The following is a 20968-nucleotide window of genomic DNA, read 5'->3' as shown; positions in this document are numbered from 1 at the left end:
GTTGGACCTGCGATGTGGTGGCGACTTGTCCAGGCTGTTCACCGCCTTCCGCCCGATTATAGCTGAGATCGGCGCCAGCGCCCCCCGCTACCCTGAAAGGGAATAAGTGGTAGAAAATGGAATGATGGATGTGCAAAGCTGTTGAAAGAAATGCAAGGGTGCGCTGTTAAACAGGAAGGTTTCATATTAATTGTGTGTTGCTTTGTTGTCCGACAGCATCCTGACGAGGACACGGTCTGCGCTAAAGAGATGCCGGTGATTCACACCGAGACCAAGACCATCACCTACGAGTCTTCAGCGGTATGTGCTCACGCAACCATGTAACTTTTATCATCAAATCATGGTGTTATTCATCATATTTTCTGCACTTGTTCATCACAACACAATGTCTCTGTCCTGCTTGTTAACCTTTATTTATTTATTATTAATTATTGTTCAATAAGCTTTAGCACAATTTCATCCTTTTCTTTCTCTGTTAGAAAATTGGTAAGCTGCTTACATCTCTGTCTGTAATTGCAAAAACATGAAGAAAGGAGTAGGATTACAAAGGCTCTGCTTCTTCCTACTCTTTTTGGGACATGTTGAATTGTGTGTAAACATGTCATGATTCAATGTAACTTGTTATAAACACATTCAAAATTAAAGCTGCAAGGAGCGTTGGTCGGGTCCGCCTTTGGTTGCTTCCGCCGCTTCTCAAACCCCGATCTTAGTCAGACCTACATAGAGGTTTTTGTTTCATGTCTCTAGGTCATTCCTAACAGAAGTTACAAGCAGTTTTGCCTGGGTATTTTCCTAGGGGGCGTTAGAGCGCAATTTTGATTTTTGCGGTTTGTTTTTTTATCAGATGGCAATTTTTGCCAGTCCTAATGTGTGTGTAAAATTTGGTGAGTTTTTAATTATGTTAAGGGTGTGAAATTATAGATCGGCGATTCCGGATGTTGTTGATAAATGGCTTTCGCTTGGCATAGTAGAGCTTAAACTTGCACTTTGAAGCATTTTAAGGGGGTCAAATTACAGTTTATAGAGGCAAAAATGACTTTTTTGGAAACTTTGCGCAGGGGTTCTTCGAAGGCCGTAAAATCCAAACCGGAGCAGTAATCAAAACTTTGTTGGATAGTTTTAATCAAAAGGGTTCAATCTCTCTCCTGTGCGAGTTTGAAGCTGAAACGACAAACGCACTTGGAGGAGTTTACGTTTGAAAAAGGTGATGGGTTTTTACAAAACTTTTACTTTGAAGGGGTAATTTTTAACTTCCTGTTGATTTTTGCCGAAGGATGTCAATCATCTAAATGTAGGTCTAAGTGAGACCTACATAGAAGTTTTTGTTTCATGTCTTTCCGGCATTCCTACTGGAAGTTACAAGCAATTTTGTCTGTGTTTTCTTCCTAGGAGCAGTTTTTGCTGTGTTTTATTCAAAAAAAATGTAATTTCCGGGTTTAGTTTTGTCATTAGATCACAATTTCTGCCAGTACTGATATGTTTGCCAAGTTTGGTGAGTTTTGAAGCATTTTAAGGGGCTCAAATTACAGCTCAAAGAGGCAAAAATAGCATTTTTTTGCGAAAATTTTGTATTGAAGGGGTTTTTGCCAATTTTTTGTTGATTTTTGCCCGAGAAAGTAAAATTATGAATTGTAGGTCTAAGTCAGTTCTACGTAGAAGTTTTTGGTTCATGTCTCTACGACATTCCTAACGGAAGTTATGAGCAGTCTGTTGTTGTTGTTTTTTCCTAGTGGGCGCTAGCGCGGAATTTTCATTTTTGGGATTTGGTTGCTTAATAACTTGGGAAGGTTTGTGTCAAATTTGGTGAGTTTTGAAGCATGTTAAGGGGGTCAAATTAGGGTGCGAAGGTGCGGAATAATGATAAAACACAGCAGTTTCATTAGGGTCCTTGGCCCATTGCAAAAGGACTCCTGTGGAGTCCTTTTGCAATGGGCCTGCGGACCCTAATTAACTCTAATAAAAATATATATAACAGTGCTCCATTTAATATAGTACTTGTCAACAGGGCGACATGAACGGCGACGCAGACCCGGGTGTGCTACTGAGCGCTCAGACCATCACTTCGGAAACCACCAGCACCACCACAACCACACACATCACAAAGGTCAGGGTTCAAGCTCGACACCAACAAACCGGATCTCCCAAGTAACATCATAACGACTGACATTAAAATACAGTAACATAGTAGGCCTATATATTCATTAACCTTCCTCTTGTGTTAGCTTTCTGTTACCATCTCTTATGTTAACGAGTGGGTTTTGACCCATGTCTTAAATCAGCTGTAAAATACACTAAAAACAATTATCTATCATCCAATTTGTTTCTCGTCTCTTGGTTACCTCGTTAGGCTTCCTTATCCTTGAAAATATTGGTTTTAATATTTTTGGTTTGGGCCTTTTTTTTGTCAGTATACCCCTCGATTTAAATTTTTTTAAATGGTAAAACAAACCTCAAGAGAATCATATAAATAAAAAAAAAGGTTGTTGTGTTACCTAACAATTACTAAGGGGTATTAGAACACATCTCTTAAACAAATGTGTTTTATTTATTTTTTCATTTGAAGAAGTTGAGCTATAGTAACATCTATGGTGTTACGGGTCAATTTCGACCCATATATATTTACTTCAAGAAAAAGGCTAAAAAGTGTTTTTTTCAGCAACAGAAATCCAACAACAACCAATCAAGCAAATGAAACCAAGAGAAATAGATTACTAGTTCCAAAATTAATAAAAAAACAAAATCAGAGTGGCAAAAAGTGACACTTTTAGTGTCCGTCTTTTGTTTGTTTTTGTACAGGATAACAAGGTAAAATGAGAATCCACTAAAGCTCACATGATTGGGAGAGGAGCTGGCTGTCAGTGTGTTCAGTTTTTGGTTCTAATCATTGCTTTATCATCTTATTTTTATAACTGGGTCAAAATTGACCCTAACAACACCAAGGGCATAATTTCGACCAGAGCATTTTATAATTTAGTGAAAGAAAAAAAAAAAAAAAAATAAGTATTTTGTTGACAAAGAGGTTCCTGACAACGTCAAAAAGCTTTGATGCAAAAAAATAAATGTATGTGGTGTTTTTTTATGCATTTAAAAACTAAAACGGGTCCTAACACAAGACGAAGGTTAAAACGGGGGTCGGGAACCTTTTTGGCTGAGAGAGCCATGAAAGCCAAATGTTTCAAAATGTATTTCCGTAAGAGCCATATGCTCGGTTGGTAGAGTGGCCGTGCTAGCAACCTGAGGATTCCAGATTCGATTCCCGCTTCCGCCATCCTAGTCACCGCCGTTGTGTCCTTGGGCAAGACACTTTACCCACCTGCCCCCAGTGCCACCCACACTGGTTTAAATGAAACTTAGATATTGGGTTTCACTATGTAAAAGCGCTCTGAGTCACTCAAGAAAAGCGCTATATAAATACACTTCACTTCATTACAACTAAATTTGTGCATTTTTAAGTACGACCAACAGTTGTCGGGTATAATAATTCTCTTATTCTTTTTAACAACATTATTATAAAAGTGAACCAATAATACATGTAATACTTCTTACCATTATTGCGACATCTTGAACAGGTGCGGTGGAAAACAGATGGTTGGTTTAAAATGCATGATAATGTTTTATAATTTGAACGTTATTTTTGAAACTGGAATTATTCATTACTTATCGTGTTAAGCAATGACAGCTAAGATTTATCTGAGAGCCATAGGTTCCCTACCCCTGGTTTAATTAAGCATTAGACACCTTTTTACCTGCACTCTGCCTCCCGCTGTTTCCCACATCTATAAAGCAATTAGCTACCGACTGCCACCTACTGATACGGAAGAGTATTACACGGTTACTCGGCATCGCTCGGTTGGTAGAGTGGCCGTGCTAGCAACCTGAGGGTTCCAGGTTCGATTCCCGCTTCCGCCATCCTAGTCACCGCCGTTGTGTCCTTGAGCAAGACACTGAAAGGATTTAGTAGAGAACATCCACGATAAAGTTCGCAACTTTTGGTCGCTAATAAAAAAAGCCTTGCCTGTACCGGAAGTAGCAGACGATGTGCGCGTGACGTCACGGGTTGTGGAGCTCCTCACATCTGAACGTTGTTTACAATCATGGCCACCAGCAGCTAGAGCGATTCGGATCGAGAAAGCGACAATATCCCCATTAATTTGAGCGGGGATGAAAGATTCGTGGATGAGGAAAGTTAGAGTGAAGGACTAGAGGAAAAAAAAGGCTATACAGTGGGAGCGATTCAGATGTTATTAGACACATTTACCATTACAGGCAGCGCATGTATTGCTAATGACTACACAGTAGCGACTGGATATTGGTAGGGACGTGTCCCAATTCTACGCCCTTGGACAACACAGATATAATTATCAGCTCACTTTTGCATGTTACATGATTTTATTATTACACAAATTAACATTAATTAACACATAAAAGTACTAAAAATTGTCACCATTATATCAATTCCCAGATACAGAGAATTGCTACAATATGAATATGAAGTCAAACATCTTTTAAAAAGGCAATTTATTTCGATACTTTAATTGCAAAAGTGAAACTCTTATATTTTACATATTTTCTACGCACAGAGTAAAATGTTTCAAGAATGTCTTTCTTCTTATGTCCATGATTATGATTCTGGTATCGAATCAAGTTCAATAAACAATAAAGAATTTCCCCATTAATTTGATCGAGGATGAAAGATTTGTGGATGAGGAAAGTGAGAGTGAAAGACTAGGAAAAAAAAAGACTATACAGTGGGAGCGATTCAGATGTTATTAGACACATTTACTAGGATAATTCTGGAAAATCCCTTATTTGCTTATTGTGTTACTAGTGTTTTAGTGAGATTCGGGGACGGCGTGGCGAAGTTGGGAGAGTGGCCGTGCCAGCAACCTGAGGGTTCCTGGTTCAATCCCCACCTTCTACCAACCTCGTCACGATCTGTTGTGTCCTTGAGCAAGACACTGAAAGGATTTAGTAGAGAACATCCACGATAAAGTTCGCAACTTTTGGTCACTAATAAAAAAGCCTTGCCTGTACCGGAAGTAGCAGACGATGTGCGCGTGACGTCACGGGTTGTGGAGCTCCTCACATCTGAACATTGTTTACAATCATGGCCACCAGCAGCTAGAGCGATTTGGATCGAGAAAGCGACAATTTCCCCATTCATTTGAGCGAGGATGAAAGATTCGTGGATGAGGAAAGTGAGAGTGAAGGACTAGGAAAAAAAAGACTATACAGTGGGAGCGATTCAGATGTTATTAGACACATTTACTATTACAGGCAGCGCTTGTATTGCTAGTGACTACACAGTAGCGGCTGGATATTGGTAGGGACGTCTCCCAATTCTACGCCCTTGGACAACACAGATATAATTATCAGCTCACTTTTGAATGTTACATGATTTTATTATTACACAAATTAACATTAATTAACACATAAAAGTACTAAAAATTGTCACCATTATATCAATTCCCAGATACAGAGAATTGCTACAATATGAATATGAAGTCAAACATCTTTTAAAAAGGCAATTTATTTCGATACTTTAATTGCAAAAGTGAAACTCTTATATTTTACATATTTTCTACGCACAGAGTAAAATGTTTCAAGAATGTCTTTCTTCTTATGTCCGTGATTATGATTCTGGTATCGAATCAAGTTCAATAAACAATTTCCCCATTAATTTGAGCGAGGATGAAAGATTTGTGGATGAGGAAAGTGAGAGTGAAGGACTAGAAAAAAAAAAAGACTATACAGTGGGAGCGATTCAGATGTTATTAGACACATTTACTAGGATAATTCTGGAAAATCCCTTATTTGCTTATTGTGTTACTAGTGTTTTCGTGAGATTGGGGACGGCGTGGCGAAGTTGGGAGAGTGCCGTGCCAGCAACCTGAGGGTTCCTGGTTCAATCCCCACCTTCTACCAACCTCGTCACGATCTGTTGTGTCCTTGAGCAAGACACTGAAAGGATTTAGTAGAGAACATCCACGATAAAGTTCGCAACTTTTGGTCGCTAATAAAAAACGCCTTGCCTGTACCGGAAGTAGCAGACGATGTGCGCGTGACGTCACGGGTTGTGGAGCTCCTCACATCTGAACATTGTTTACAATCATGGCCACCAGCAGGTAGAGCGATTCGGATCGAGAAAGTGACAATTTCCCCATTAATTTGAGCGAGGATGAAAGATTCGTGGATGAGGAAAGTGAGAGTGAAGGACTAAGAAAAAAAAAACATACAGTGGGAGCGATTCAGATGTTATTAGACACATTTACTAGGATAATTCTGGGAAATCCCTTATTTGCTTATTGTGTTACTAGTGTTTTAGTGAGATTGAGGACGGCGTGGCGAAGTTGGGAGAGTGGCCGTGCCAGCAACCTGAGGGTTCCTGGTTCAATCCCCACCTTCTACCAACCTCGTCACGATCTGTTGTGTCCTTGAGCAAGACACCTCACCCATGCTCCTGATGGTTCGTGGTTAGGGCCTTGCATGGCAGCTCCCTCCATCAGTGTGTGAATGTGGAAATAGTGTCAAAGTGCTTTGAGTACCTTGAAGGTAGAAAAGCGCTATACAAGTATAACCCATTTACCATTTATATGGTCGTACCTCTGCCCTTCGCAAAGGACCCTCTTCAAAACACGATCTTCCGAAATGATCGCTGCATAATACACTGCTTTTTGTGTGTGTGGTCCAATCCAACCGTGTTCGCTTGACCGCTCTGTTCCGTAGTAGAGCTTCAACCTCATCTTTCGGGAATGTAAACAATGACACACCGGCTGTGTTTGTGTTGCTCAAGGCGGCCGCAACACACCGCTTCCCACCTACAGCTTTCTTCTTTGACGTCTCCATTATTCATTGAACAAATCGCAAAAGATTCAGCGACACAGTTGTCCAGAATACTGTGGAATTTCGCGATGAAAATAGACGAGCTAATAGCTGGGATCGATGCTGGAACAAAATGTCCTTGACAATCCGTGACGTCGCGCACACGCGTCATCATAAAATTTCAATTTATCAATCAATCAATCAATGTTTATTTATATAGCCCCAAATCACAAATGTCTCAAAGGACTGCACAAATCATTACGACTACAACATCCTCGGAAGAACCCACAAAAGTGCAAGGAAAACTCACACCCAGTGGGCAGGGAGAATTCACATCCAGTGGGACGCCAGTGACAATGCTGACTATGAGAAACCTTGGAGAGGACCTCAGATGTGGGCACCCCCCCCCCCCTAGGGGAACGAAAGCAATGGATGTCGAGCGGGTCTAACATGATACTGTGAAAGTTCAATCCATAGTGGCTCCAACACAGCCGCGAGAGTTCAGTTCAAAGCGGATCCAAGACATCAGCGAGAGTCCCGTCCACAGGAAACCATCCCAAGCGGAGGCGGATCAGCAGCGTAGAGATGTCCCCAATCGATACACAGGCGAGCGGTCCATCCTGGGTCCCGACTCTGGACAGCCAGTACTTCATCCATGGTCATCGGACCGGACCCCCTCCACAAGGGAAGGGGGGACATAGGAGAAAAAAGAAAAGAAGCGGCAGATCAACTGGTCTAAAAAGGAGGTCTATTTAAAGGCTACAGTATACAGATGAGTTTTAAGATGAGACTTAAATGCTTCTACTGAGGTGGCATCTCGAACTGTTACCGGGAGGGCATTCCAAAGTACTGGAGCCCGAACGGAAAACGCTCTATAGCCCGCAGACTTTTTTTGGGCTCTAGGAATCACTAATAAGCCGGAGTCTTTTGAACGCAGATTTCTTGCCGGGACATATGGTACAATACAATCGGCAAAATAGGATGGAGCTAGACCGTGTAGTATTTTATACGTAAGTAGTTAAACCATAAAGTCACATCTTAAGTGCACAGGAAGCCAGTGCAGGTGAGCCAGTATAGGTATATATGTATGTATATATGTATATAAAGGTATATACAGTATAGGTATATATGTATGTATATATGTATATAAAGGTATATACAGTACAGGTATATATGTATGTATATAAAGGTATATACAGTATAGGTATATATGTATGTATATATGTATATAAAGGTATATACAGTACAGGCGTAATATGATCAAACTTTCTTGTTCTTGTCAAAAGTCTAGCAGCCGCATTTTGTACCAACTGTAATCTTTTAATGCTAGACATGGGGAGACCCGAAAATAATACGTTACAGTAATCGAGACGAGACGTAACAAACGCATGGATAATGATCTCAGCGTCTTTAGTGGACAAAATGGAGCGAATTTTAACGATATTACGGAGATGAAAGAAGGCCGTTTTAGAAACGCTTTTAATGTGTGACTCAAAGGAGAGAGTTGGGTCGAAGATAATACCCAGATTTTTTTACCAAGTCACCTTGTTTTATTATTCGGTTGTCAAATGTTAAAGTTGTATTATTAAATAGAGGTCTGTGTCTAGCAGGACCGATAATCAGCATTTCCGTTTAATTTAGTGAACTAAACCGGCCGTATTGGCATGTGTTGCAATGTTAATATTTCATCATGCGTTTGTTACGTCTCGTCTCGATTACTGTAACGTATTATTTTCGGGTCTCCCCATGTCTAGCATTAAAAGATTACAGTTGGTACAAAATGCGGCTGCTAGACTTTTGACAAGAACAAGAAAGTTTGATCATATTACGCCTGTACTGTATATACCTTTATATACATATATACATACATATATACCTTTATATACATATATACATACATATATACCTATACTGTATATACCTTTATATACATATATACATACATATATACCTATACTGGCTCACCTGCACTGGCTTCCTGTGCACTTAAGATGTGACTTTAAGGTTTTACTACTTACGTATAAAATACTACACGGTCTAGCTCCAGCCTATCTTGCAGATTGTATTGTACCATTTGTCCCGGCAAAAAAATCTGCGTTCATTAGACTCCGGCTTATTAGTGATTCCTAGAGCCCAAAAAAAGTCTGTGGGCTATAGAGCGTTTTCCGTTCGGGCTCCAGTACTCTGGAATGCCCTCCCGGTAACAGTTCGAGATGCCACCTCAGTAGAAGCATTTAAGTCTCACCTTAAAACTCATCTGTATACTCTAGCCTTTAAATAGACCTCCTTTTTAGACCAGTTGATCTGCTGCTTTTCTTTCTTCTATGTCCCCCCCCTCCCTTGTGGAGGGGGTCCGGTCCGATGACCATGGATGAAGTACTGGCTGTCCAGAGTCGAGACCCAGGATGGACCGCTCGCCTGTGTATCGGTTGGGGACATCTCTACGCTGCTGATCCGCCTCCGCTTGAGATGGTTTCCTGTGGACGGGACTCTCGCTGCTGTCTTGGATCCGCTTTGAACTGAACTCTCGCGGCTGTGTTGGAGCCACTATGGATTGAACTTTCACAGTATCATGTTAGACCCGCTCCACATGAATTTCTTTCGGTCCCCTAGAGGGGGGGAGTTGCCCACATCTGAGGTCCTCTCCAAGGTTTCTCATAGTCAGCATTGTCTCTGTCGTCCCACTGGATGTGAATTCTCCCTGCCCACTGGGTGTGAGTTTTCCTCGCCCTTTTGCGGGTTCTTCCGAGTATGTTGTAGTCGATTTGTGCAGTCCTTTGAGACATTTGTGATATGGGGCTATATAAATAAACATTGATTGATTGATTGATCATTAGACTGCGTGGTCGCTAGTAGTGGCTTTCAGTAGGCCTTTAAAATTAGGTTATTTACCGAAAGCATGATCAGTCCATACCATTACACCTCTAATAGCATTTGTATTGATTTTTAATATTCCAGACTGTGAAAGGAGGGGTTTCAGAGACCAGAATCGAGAAACGGATTGTCATCACAGGAGACTCGGATATCGATCACGATGAGGTATCTAGCTCATTTTTCTTGGATACGAGCAGTAATGTGCGAATAAAAACACTTCTGTGATTCTCAGGACCCCAACTGAGAGCCATGTGGCCTTTAAACACATTTATTAACTCTTGTTCTTAAAAACTGTTTGGATTACTGATCTATATAATCCTGCCACCTGCCCCCCCCCCTCTTCCCTGTTCTCTGCCCCCCCACTCCCGGCACTGCAAATGTGTACTTAGGCTCTGGCTCAGGCCATAAAGGAGGCTAAAGAACAGCATCCTGACATGTCAGTGACCAAAGTAGTGGTACATAAAGAGACAGAGATCACGCCAGAGGAGGGGGAGGACTGACCCAGGTAAGAGCGAATCCAGTCCCGCTCTCGAGCCCACTCAGTCTCCAGATGCTCTGGCATGCCGCTTTCCCGTCAGCGCCTCCAGTTGCCCTGTTTGTGTAGCGAATGCGTTGTGTTGTAGGCACACGGACATGAGGGAGATTGTGTTCTCAGCTCGTAAAACACAAGCTCTAGAAACAGTCCCTTCTCATGCAATCTGGTGACTTTTGGTGATAAGGCTCCCCCTGCTGGACAGAGAGGTGAACTGCTTGGCAATAATGCAACACACATATTTGCTTTTTTCATTTGGAATAGCTAAAGTCTTCCTGTACCTAAAACATGGTTTTACTTGGCACTGATTGTTGACTGTGTGTCCTCACAAAGGTTGACATTCCTGCTCAACTGGCTCCTGCAAACATACTGATATCTGCCGTAATCTAATCTGGATTTAAGGTGGCACGCCTAAAACGCTCACATCGAAACTCAGGCTTTCTTTTCTTCTAAGTAGGGATGCACCGAAATGAAAATTTGTGGCCGAAGCCGAATAAAATTTAAACGCTTGGCCGAAGGGTTATTAGGTTGGTTGGCAACATTAAATGGGCCCTAGTGTGTGAATGTGAGTGTGAATGTTGTCTGTCTATCTGTGTTGGCCCTGCGATGAGGTGGCGACTTGTCCAGGGTGTACCCCGCCTTCCGCCCGATTGCAGCTGGGATAGGCGCCAGCGCCCCCCGCAACCCCCCCAAAAAAAGGGAATAAGCGGTAGAAAATGGATTGATGGATGGATGCATTTTTCACAATTTTTTAAATATTGCATAAATAGCCTAGAATAAATATTTAGACACGTTTTTCAAATAAAGTAATTTTTTTATTGAATATTGACATTTTTTTTAGCCTTCCAGTAGCCTTTGCTTTTCAAAAAAAGCACAGAGTTTTTCATTTATATTAGGCCTTCAAACAAAACATGCATTCCAAAAAAATAAATAAAGTGCATTAAAGTGGATAAACCCACAACAAATGAATTATTGTCCTTTTGGCAAAAGTCTGCTTAGCCACAGTAGATATGCTAATAATGTAAACAGAAGGCTCAAGTAAATCTCAATTAAGTGTGTGCTTGTAACCTCATACACTTATACAGGTAGCCTACACAACAGGCTAATAATGTAAACAGAGGCCCCACTAAATCTCAATAAGTGTGTGCTTGTAACCTCATACACTTATACAGGTACACAACATATCCCAACGTCACTACACGTTGGTTGATTGCGTCACCGCGTCGAAAAATTGCGTCACACGCCACTATTCGGCCTTGTTTTTAACTCATTCCACCGAAGGCCGAATGTGGCTTTTTTTGCCATATTCGGACGAATATATTCGGTTACCGATTAATCGGTGCATCCCTAATTCTAAGTACACTACATTGGAACCTCCATTTATGTGCGAACTTATTTGGTCCTTGAAAACGGCTTTTAAATAGAGAAGTGAAGCAAGTTTTTCCGTAAATAACACAACACACTAAGGGGGAACGGTACACAAACATTTTGGTTCAGTACGTACCTCGGTTTAGAGGTCACGGTTCAGTTCCTTTTCGGTACAGTAAGAAAACAAACAAATATAATTTTTGGGGTTATTTATTTACCAAATTTGTAAACAATGGCTTTATCCTTTTAACATTGGGAACACTATAATAATTCCGCCCACGTTAATCCACATTAAACTGCCTCAAGTTAAATAAAATGACAAAACCTTTCTTCTACATATAAAAAGTGAAACATTAAACAGTTTCAAGTCAACTCATCATGCTTAATTTATTACAGCATTTGGGAAGCCTGTAGTTGACTTTATTATGTAAATGTTATATTTTTGTCAACATGTGATAGCAGGGACCCTGCCATTCAAAACTAGGCTGCTACATTACGTATGATTAATATAACTGTACGTAAAAAATAGTACAATTGCAATAGGAGAGACTATTCATCCCTGAAATATATGGAGTTGATGTTAGTTCATGTGAAATAACAGACAGACAGGGCTTTGCTGCCCCTAACACACGCGCACACAGCAAAATGAGCTAACGTAACGCTAAAAGCTAATTAGCCTTCACCTCAAGCCAGAACTGTGAGCGAGCTGAACTGCAGTTTAAGTTTCTAGAAGGTCAACGGGCTTATAGTGATGTTTGTAATAGTTGTGACTGGGAAGTGTTTTTTATAATTTGGGGAGTGTACTATGTCCGCTGCTAAACGCATGTCTGCTCGACATTGAAGCATTTACAACATGCGTTCTGAACACGCACTGCTGATTGGCTTTGTATGTAACCAATCAGATGGTTGCGTGGGCGGGACAATGCTGGGTGCTCACTGCTCATACAGAGGCAGAAAGCAGAGCAGCTTGTTAAGACTTTAGGATACAAACTCGTTCGATACACCCTCGTACCGAACCGAAACCTCAGTACAAATACACGTACCGTTAAAACCCTACAACACACATATGAATAATGGGTTCCAGCCTTGAAAAATGGCCATATTTTAGTAAAGGTTTGTAGACTTTGAACACAATTTGCCATGCTACACAGAATTGTCTATCAAACAAACATAACGAGGGGGTGATGGATCAACTATCTCTTTATTAACAAGTCAAAACAGTACGTGGGACCAAATCTGCTACTTTTATTAGCATTGACCGAACTTTGTCAGTATTATCAGGCATCGATTCACTTGAAATCAGAAGGTACCATACTTTTATACCTTTGTTGCGTCCGCTTGCAAACGCGGCACCGGCTCAAGCGCTTGGTGTTGGATTTTATCAAATACATTTCCCCCAAAAATGGGTCTTATACTCCAGTGCGACTTATATATGTTTATTTCCTTAATTATTATGCATTTTCGGTAGGTGCGACTTATACTCCGAAAAATACGGTAGTACACCTGCTCCCAGTGCTACCCGTACTGGTTTAAATGTAACTTAGATATTGGGTTTCACTATGTAATGCGCTTTGAGTCACTAGAGAAAAGCGCTATATAAATATAATTCACTTCACTTCACTTTTACATATTTTCTACGCACAGAGTAAAAATTTTCAAGAATGTCTTTCTTCTTATGTCCATGATTATGATTCCGGTATCGAATCAAGTTCAATAAACTAGTTTCTCGTACTCATCAGCAAATAAAGTGCAAAATCTTCAACTCAGCCTTTAATTAAATAACTTCAGTACAATATTTTAGTATATTGTCATGCTCCCGTACATTTTAAGTTGAAGTAGCACTGATTGTCACACACACACTAGGTGTGGTGGAATTTTTCCTCTGCATTTGACCCATCCCCTTAATCACCCCCTGGGAGGTGAGGGGAGCAGTGAGCAGCAGCAGTGGCCACGCCCGGGAATTATTTTTGGTGATTTAACCCCCAATTCCAACCCTTGATGCTGAGTGCCAAGCAGGGAGGTAATGGCTCCCATTTTTTTATAGTCTTTGGTATGACTCGGCCGGGGTTCGAACTCACAACCTACTGATGAAGTGAAGTGAATTATATGTATATAGCGCTTTTTCTCTAGTGACTCAAAGCGCTTTACAAAGTGAAACCCAATATCTAATTTTTTGCATATAAACCAGTGTGGGTGGCACAGGGAGCAGGTGGGTAAAGTGTCTTGCCCAAGGACACAACGGCAGCGACTAGGATGGCGGAAGCGGGAATCGAACCTGCAACCCTCAAGTTGCTGGCACGGCCGCTCTACCAACCGAGCTATGCCGCCCATGATCTCAGGGCGGACACTAACCACTAGACCACTGAGTAAATACCTCATGAATAACAGCTTGCATGTCAGTCGTGTTTTATGGGTGACAAAGTATTATCTTTAGTGTTAATAATATCGATATTTTAACTCATTTTTTTGCTGATGCTGCAGTTTGTTTTGTTTTTTAGTTTTCTTGACTAAATCCGTGCACATCCTCATTTTACATTTTGCGTTTTGAGTGCATTTGTGTCGAGAAGAAGGTCATGGCACCCTCATGAACCATCCATCATCTTCCGCTTATCCGAGGTCGGGTCGCGGGGGCAGCAGCCTAAGCAGGGAATCCCAGACTTTCCTCTCCCCAGCCACTTCGTCTAGCTCTTCTTGGGGGATCCCGAGGCGTTCCCAGGCCAGCCGGGAGACATAGTCTTCCCAACGTGTCCTGGGTCTTCCCTACCGGTTGGACGTGCCCTAAACACCTCCCTAGGGAGGCGTTCGGGTGGCATCCTGACCAGATGCCCGAACCACCTCATCTGGCTCCTCTCCATGTGGAGGAGCAGCGGCTTTACTTTGAGTTCCTCCCGGATGGCAGAGCTTCTCACCCTATCTCTAAGGGAGAGACCCAAACTCATTTGGGCCGCTTGTACCCGTGATCTTATCCTTTCAGTCATGACCCAAAGCTCATGACCATAGGTGAGGATGGGAACGTAGATCGACCGGTAAATTGAGAGCTTTGCCTTCCGGCTCAGCTCCTTCTTCACCACAACGGATCGATACAACGTCCGCATTACTGAAGACGCCGCACCGATGAACTAAGTGCAGATGTTGAAGAGTTCATGAGGAACACAAGTAGACTTGCCAACCGTCCCTAGAAAAACAGTTTTGTCACGTTTTTAGAGACTGAAGTATGTGTTCTGTATTGAAGTGTCAGGGGACAGACTTTATTGTCCAGTATTTGTATTACCGTGAACATAAGAAGGTGTGTAAAATATCAATATCACTCACCTGCTAAATGTATTACAGTCCAACATTTCTGGCAGTTTGTCTTGTCGTGACTGTGAGTTAGAATCATCTGTCAAGCTTCTGATAATCAGACTAAATGTGACTTTTTACCACAAATACATTTTTCTGTTACAAAAAAATATTAAAACAATTAGGGAATTTTGGGGATATTTTTATTCTGAGCTACATGTGGCTGTCACATGTAAGAGGAACATGCTAACTAACTTAAGTGACAGTTAGCAACTCTGCTTTCTTGTTGGTAAAATAATGTCTGTGGTGTGTATCTAAGTTGTTCTACTTAAACATAGTGTGTCCGGCTTTGTGATAGTTGCACTACACTTTATGATAGTCACACTACATGTTATGATAGTGACACTACACTTTATGATAGTGACACTACACTTTATGATAGTCACACTACATTTGATTCCATGTGCCACTACACTTACTGATAGTCGCACTAGCTTTTTATTAAAGGTGACAATGCGCTTTGATAGTCACACTACATTTTATGATAGTGACACTACACTTTATGATAGCCACAATACACCTTATGATAGTCACACTACATTTTATGATAGGGACACTACACTTTATGATAGCCACAATACACCTTAAGATAGTCACACTACATTTTATGATAGTGACACTACACTTTATGATAGCCACAATACACCTTATGACAGTCACAATACACTTTATGATAGTCACAATACACCTTATAATAGTCACACTACATTTTATGATGGTGACACTACACTTTATGACAGTCACACTACACTTTATGATAGTACCACAACATTTCATTCAAGGTGACACTACACTAAATGATAGTCGCACTAGCTTTTATTAAAGGTGACACTGCGCTTTGATGGTCACATTACATTTCATTATTCTGACACTACACATTATGATAGTCACACTACATTTTATGACAGTAGCACTACATTTTATGATGGTGACACTACACTTTGATAGTCATACTACATTTTAGGATATTTGCACTAAATTCTATGATAGTGAGACTACACTTTATGATAGCCAAAATACACCTTATGATAGTCACACTACATTTTATGATAGTGACACTACACTTTATGATAGCCACAATACACCTTATGATAGTCACACTACATTTTATGATAGTGACACTACACTTTATGATAGCCACAATACACCTTATGACAGTCACAATACACTTTATGATAGTCACAATACACCTTATGATAGTCACACTACATTTTATGATGGTGACACTACACTTTATGACAGTCACACTACACTTTATGATAGTAACACAACATTTCATTCAAGGTGACACTGCACTAAATAATAGTCACACTAGCTTTTACTAAAGGTGACACTGCGCTTTGATAGTCACATTACATTTCATGATACTGACACTACACATTATGATAGTCACACTACATTTTATGATAGTGACACTACACTTTGATAGTCATGCTACATTTTATGATGGTGACACTGCACATTATGATAGTCATACTACATTTTAGGATATTCGCACTAAATTCTATGGTAGTGAGACTACACTTTATGATGGTGACACTACACTTTATGATAGCCACACTACACTTTATGACAGTCACAATACATTTTATGATGGTGACACTACACTTTATGACAGTCACAATACCCCTATGATAGTCACAATACATTTTATGATGGTGACACTACACTTTATGATAGTCGCACTACACTTTATGATAGTCACACTACATTTCATTCAAGGTGACACTACACTTAATAATAGTCGCACTAGCTTTTATTAAAGGTGACACTGCACTTTGATAGTCACATTACATTTTATGATAGTGACACTACACATTATGATAGTCACACTACATTTTATGATGGTGACACTATACTTTATCATAGTCATACTACATTTTATGATAAAGACACTGCACATTATGTTAGTCGCAAAACATTTTATGATAGTAGCACTAAATTCTATGATGGTGACACTACACTTTATGATGGTGACACTACACTTTAGGATAGTGACACAACACTTCATTAAAGTGACACTACACTTTGTGATAGTCACACTACATGTTATGATAGTGACACTACACTATATGATAGTGACACTACACTATATGATAGTGGCAGTACATGTTATGATAGTGACACTACATGTTATGATAGTGACACTACACTATATGATAGTGACACTACACTATTTGATAGTGACACTACACTATTTGATAGGGACACTGCATGTTATGATAGTGACACTACATGTTATGATAGTGACACTACATGTTATGATAGTGACACTATACTATATGATAGTGACACTACATGTTATGATAGTGACCCTACACTATATGATAGTGACACTATACTATATGATAGTGACACTACACTATATGATAGTGACACTACACTATATGATAGTCACACTACATGTTATGATAGTGACATTACATGTTATGATAGTGACATTACACTATATAATAGTGACACTACATGTTATGATAGTGACACTACACTATATGATAGTGACACTACACTATATGATAGTGACACTACACTATATGATAGGGACACTGCATGTTATGATAGTGACACTACATGTTATGATAGTGACACTACATGTTATGATAGTGACACTATACTATATGATAGTGACACTATACTATATGATAGTGACACTACATGTTATGATAGTGACACTATACTATATGATAGTGACACTACACTATATGATAGTGACACTACACTATATGATAGTCACACTACATGTTATGATAGTGACATTACACTATATAATAGTGACACTACATGTTATGATAGTGACACTACACTATATGATAGTGACACTACATGTTATGATAGTGACATTACACTATATGATAGGGACACTGCATGTTATGATAGTGACACTACATGTTATGATAGTGACACTACATGTTATGATAGTGACACTATACTATATGATAGTGACACTACATGTTATGATAGTGACACTACACTATATGATAGTGACACTATACTATATGATAGTGACACTACACTATATGATAGTGACACTACACTATATGATAGGGACACTGCATGTTATGATAGTGACACTACATGTTATGATAGTGACACTACATGTTATGATAGTGACACTATACTATATGATAGTGACACTATACTATATGATAGTGACACTACATGTTATGATAGTGACACTATACTATATGATTGTGACACTACACTATATGATAGTGACACTACACTATATGATAGTCACACTACATGTTATGATAGTGACATTACACTATATAATAGTGACACTACATGTTATGATAGTGACACTACACTATATGATAGTGACACTACATGTTATGATAGTGACATTACACTATATGATAGGGACACTGCATGTTATGATAGTGACACTACATGTTATGATAGTGACACTACATGTTATGATAGTGACACTACATGTTATGATAGTGACACTATACTATATGATAGTGACACTACATGTTATGATAGTGACACTACACTATATGATAGTGACACTATACTATATGATAGTGACACTACACTATATGATAGTGACACTACACTATATGATAGTCACACTACATGTTATGATAGTGACATTACACTATATAATAGTGACACTACATGTTATGATAGTGACACTACACTATATGATAGTGACACTACACTATATGATAGTGACACTGCATGTTATGATAGTGACACTATACTATATGATAGTGACACTACACTATATGATAGTGACACTGCATGTTATGATAGTGACACTATACTATATGATAGTGACACTACACTATATGATAGTGACACTGCATGTTATGATAGTGACACTATACTATATGATAGTCACACTACATGTTATGATAGTCACACTACATGTTATGATAGTAACACTATACTATGGGATAGTCCCACTTGAGGGGTGTCCAACAGTTATTTACAGATGAAACAGTAACTTGCTAAAGTGTCAAATGGCCACCTTTAGACACACCTGTCCTTCCTAACTAGGTGTCATTGATGATGTACTTTGATCATTGATGATGTACTTTGAACATTGATGATGTACTTTGATCATTGATGATGTGCTTTGAACATTGATGATGTACTTTGATCATTGATGATGTACTGTGAGCATGGAGCTGCATGCAAGAAGCCAGCCTAGTAAAGTGCACCAAATTGCTACTTCCTCCCCCCTCCACCCTCCCACCCCCCTCCTCTCTCTTTTTGAGTTATTGGAATTTATTTGGCTCTGAAGCTGGTGATATTCATCAGCTTTTACTGCAACAACAAATCCCAAATGTGGCAGGTTTGGGATGAACCAACATGTATGCGCGTGTGCGTGTGCGCGTGTGTGTGTGTGTGTGTGTGTGTGCGTGACTCACCAAGTGGGAATGTTGGGCTTTGTCTCTGCTGCCTTGTACTCTGTGCAATAGTGTGTGTGTTGTAGTCATAGTGCTGTATTACTAACATGATAGTTTTTCTTTGCAGCGTCTTAGATGCTGTCTCCTTCTGGCATAGATGCACACAGCGCTGGGGTGGCTGCACATTATTAATTAAATCTCCATTACATTTATCATGCAGCTTGTCATGGCTTGCACATTTTACACATAAGCTTGCTAGTGTGCCAACAGCTCCCCGTGTACGCCTGTCTGCATCTTTGCTAAGTAGATCTATGTTCTTTACCTCTTCAGAGACCTCTCTGAAGCTACTGCTAATATAAGTTAGTACAGCAGAACCTCTTGTGGTCTTAACAGTCCAATCCAGGACACTCCAGAAAGTTTCGGAACTAAAAAAACATCTGTTGCAGAGTCCAACTGTCACTGTCCTAAAACCTTTATTGTCATTCATTGAAATGATAAGTGAAGGGTGTTATTTACTGCTGTTATAGTTTATAACAAGTACATGTTTTAACTTTAATAATGATTTGTAGTGCATGAGAAAGTGAGCATTTAAAGGCCTACTGAAAGCCACTACTAGCGACCACGCAGTCTGATAGTTTATATATCAATGATGAAATAACATTGCAACACATGCCAATACGGCCTTTTTAGTCTACTAAATTGCAATTTTAAATTTCCCGCGAAATGTGTTGAAAACGTAGGTATGATGACGCGTGCATTTGACGTCACCGGTTGTAGCGGACATTTTTACCCGAGTGGTACCGTGCCGCAGAATAATTTTTTTTTTATTAAATCAACATAAAAAACACAATATACACTTACAAATAGTGCACCAACCACAAAAAACTCCCTTTTTCATGACAAAGAAAAAAAAAAAAGGACACAGCTTCAGTCCAGAGTATACTAACTAGAGTAAAAAAGTAAACAATAACATAGTCCTCCTTTAGTGCAAGACTGCCTGGCATACTGTATAACAGGAAATGATAAACTGGGTTTAATCTGCCCTGCTCTAATGTATCTGGATGAGTAACACAAATGTGCTGCAAGCTGGTGGTGAGTGCTTGAAGTGGCCCACCAGTCATCCAGTGCTTCTGACATGCTGCGTTGAGACAGGGCACCTCTGTTCACTGCAAGCGGCTTTCGGTGTTTGCTTTTCATCCATCTTCCACTTGAATTCGTCATGTATCTCCTTACGATTCTTGAAGAGGTGGGAGATCAAATTGCTTGTATTAAAGGAAGACATCTTGGTTCCTCCTCCCATAACCAACTTTTTGCAGTCGTTTCAAATTGCCGTTTTTTTTATCCGTCAGACACACTTTAGAATAATCCCAAACCATAGACATGGTTTCGTTAGTCAGTCACCGAGCTCGCTGGCTTGTTAGCCACGGCTACAGCACCGGCAACAACACACTCTTGTTGTTGCTATGCTTCGCTCACGGCGGTTTGATGAGGTCATCAAGCGTCGCCAGTAAACCTCTCAAGCTGCAGTTAGGGTTAAGGTTAACCCTAACCCTAACCCAAACAGGGGAGGGGCTTCTGACTTGGAGACGCCACTGCTCTGTACTTACCGCTCCGTACAGCAGCGTCATTAATTTTACTGTTTGAAACCAAGACCAATAATATCCGATATTACATT

The 20968-nt window shown here is 40.1% G+C and overlaps 1 protein-coding gene across 16 annotated transcripts in view; it reads left to right on the top strand.

Annotated features, from left to right (window-relative positions):
- LOC133568015 (band 4.1-like protein 3) overlaps positions 1 to 20968 on the top strand; it is a 168541-nt gene that overhangs the window by 140867 nt on the left and 6706 nt on the right. For 14 of the 16 annotated variants that reach the window (XM_061919696.1, XM_061919706.1, XM_061919693.1 and 11 more), the window contains 4 exons: positions 217 to 300; positions 2006 to 2104; positions 9781 to 9861; positions 10086 to 10201. In XM_061919696.1, coding sequence (XP_061775680.1) covers positions 217 to 300; positions 2006 to 2104; positions 9781 to 9861; positions 10086 to 10196 — 375 coding nt within the window. In that variant the 3' untranslated portion in view covers positions 10197 to 10201. The remainder of the gene's footprint in view (positions 1 to 216; positions 301 to 2005; positions 2105 to 9780; positions 9862 to 10085; positions 10202 to 20968) is intronic. The other 2 variants (XM_061919698.1, XM_061919699.1) reach the window with 2 other exon arrangements.

The sequence above is a fragment of the Nerophis ophidion genome, linkage group LG14 (assembly GCF_033978795.1).
Source record: "Nerophis ophidion isolate RoL-2023_Sa linkage group LG14, RoL_Noph_v1.0, whole genome shotgun sequence".
Taxonomy (NCBI): domain Eukaryota; kingdom Metazoa; phylum Chordata; class Actinopteri; order Syngnathiformes; family Syngnathidae; genus Nerophis; species Nerophis ophidion.
The sequence above is the reverse complement of the archived record's forward strand: the minus strand, read 5'-3'. Positions and strand labels throughout refer to the sequence as shown.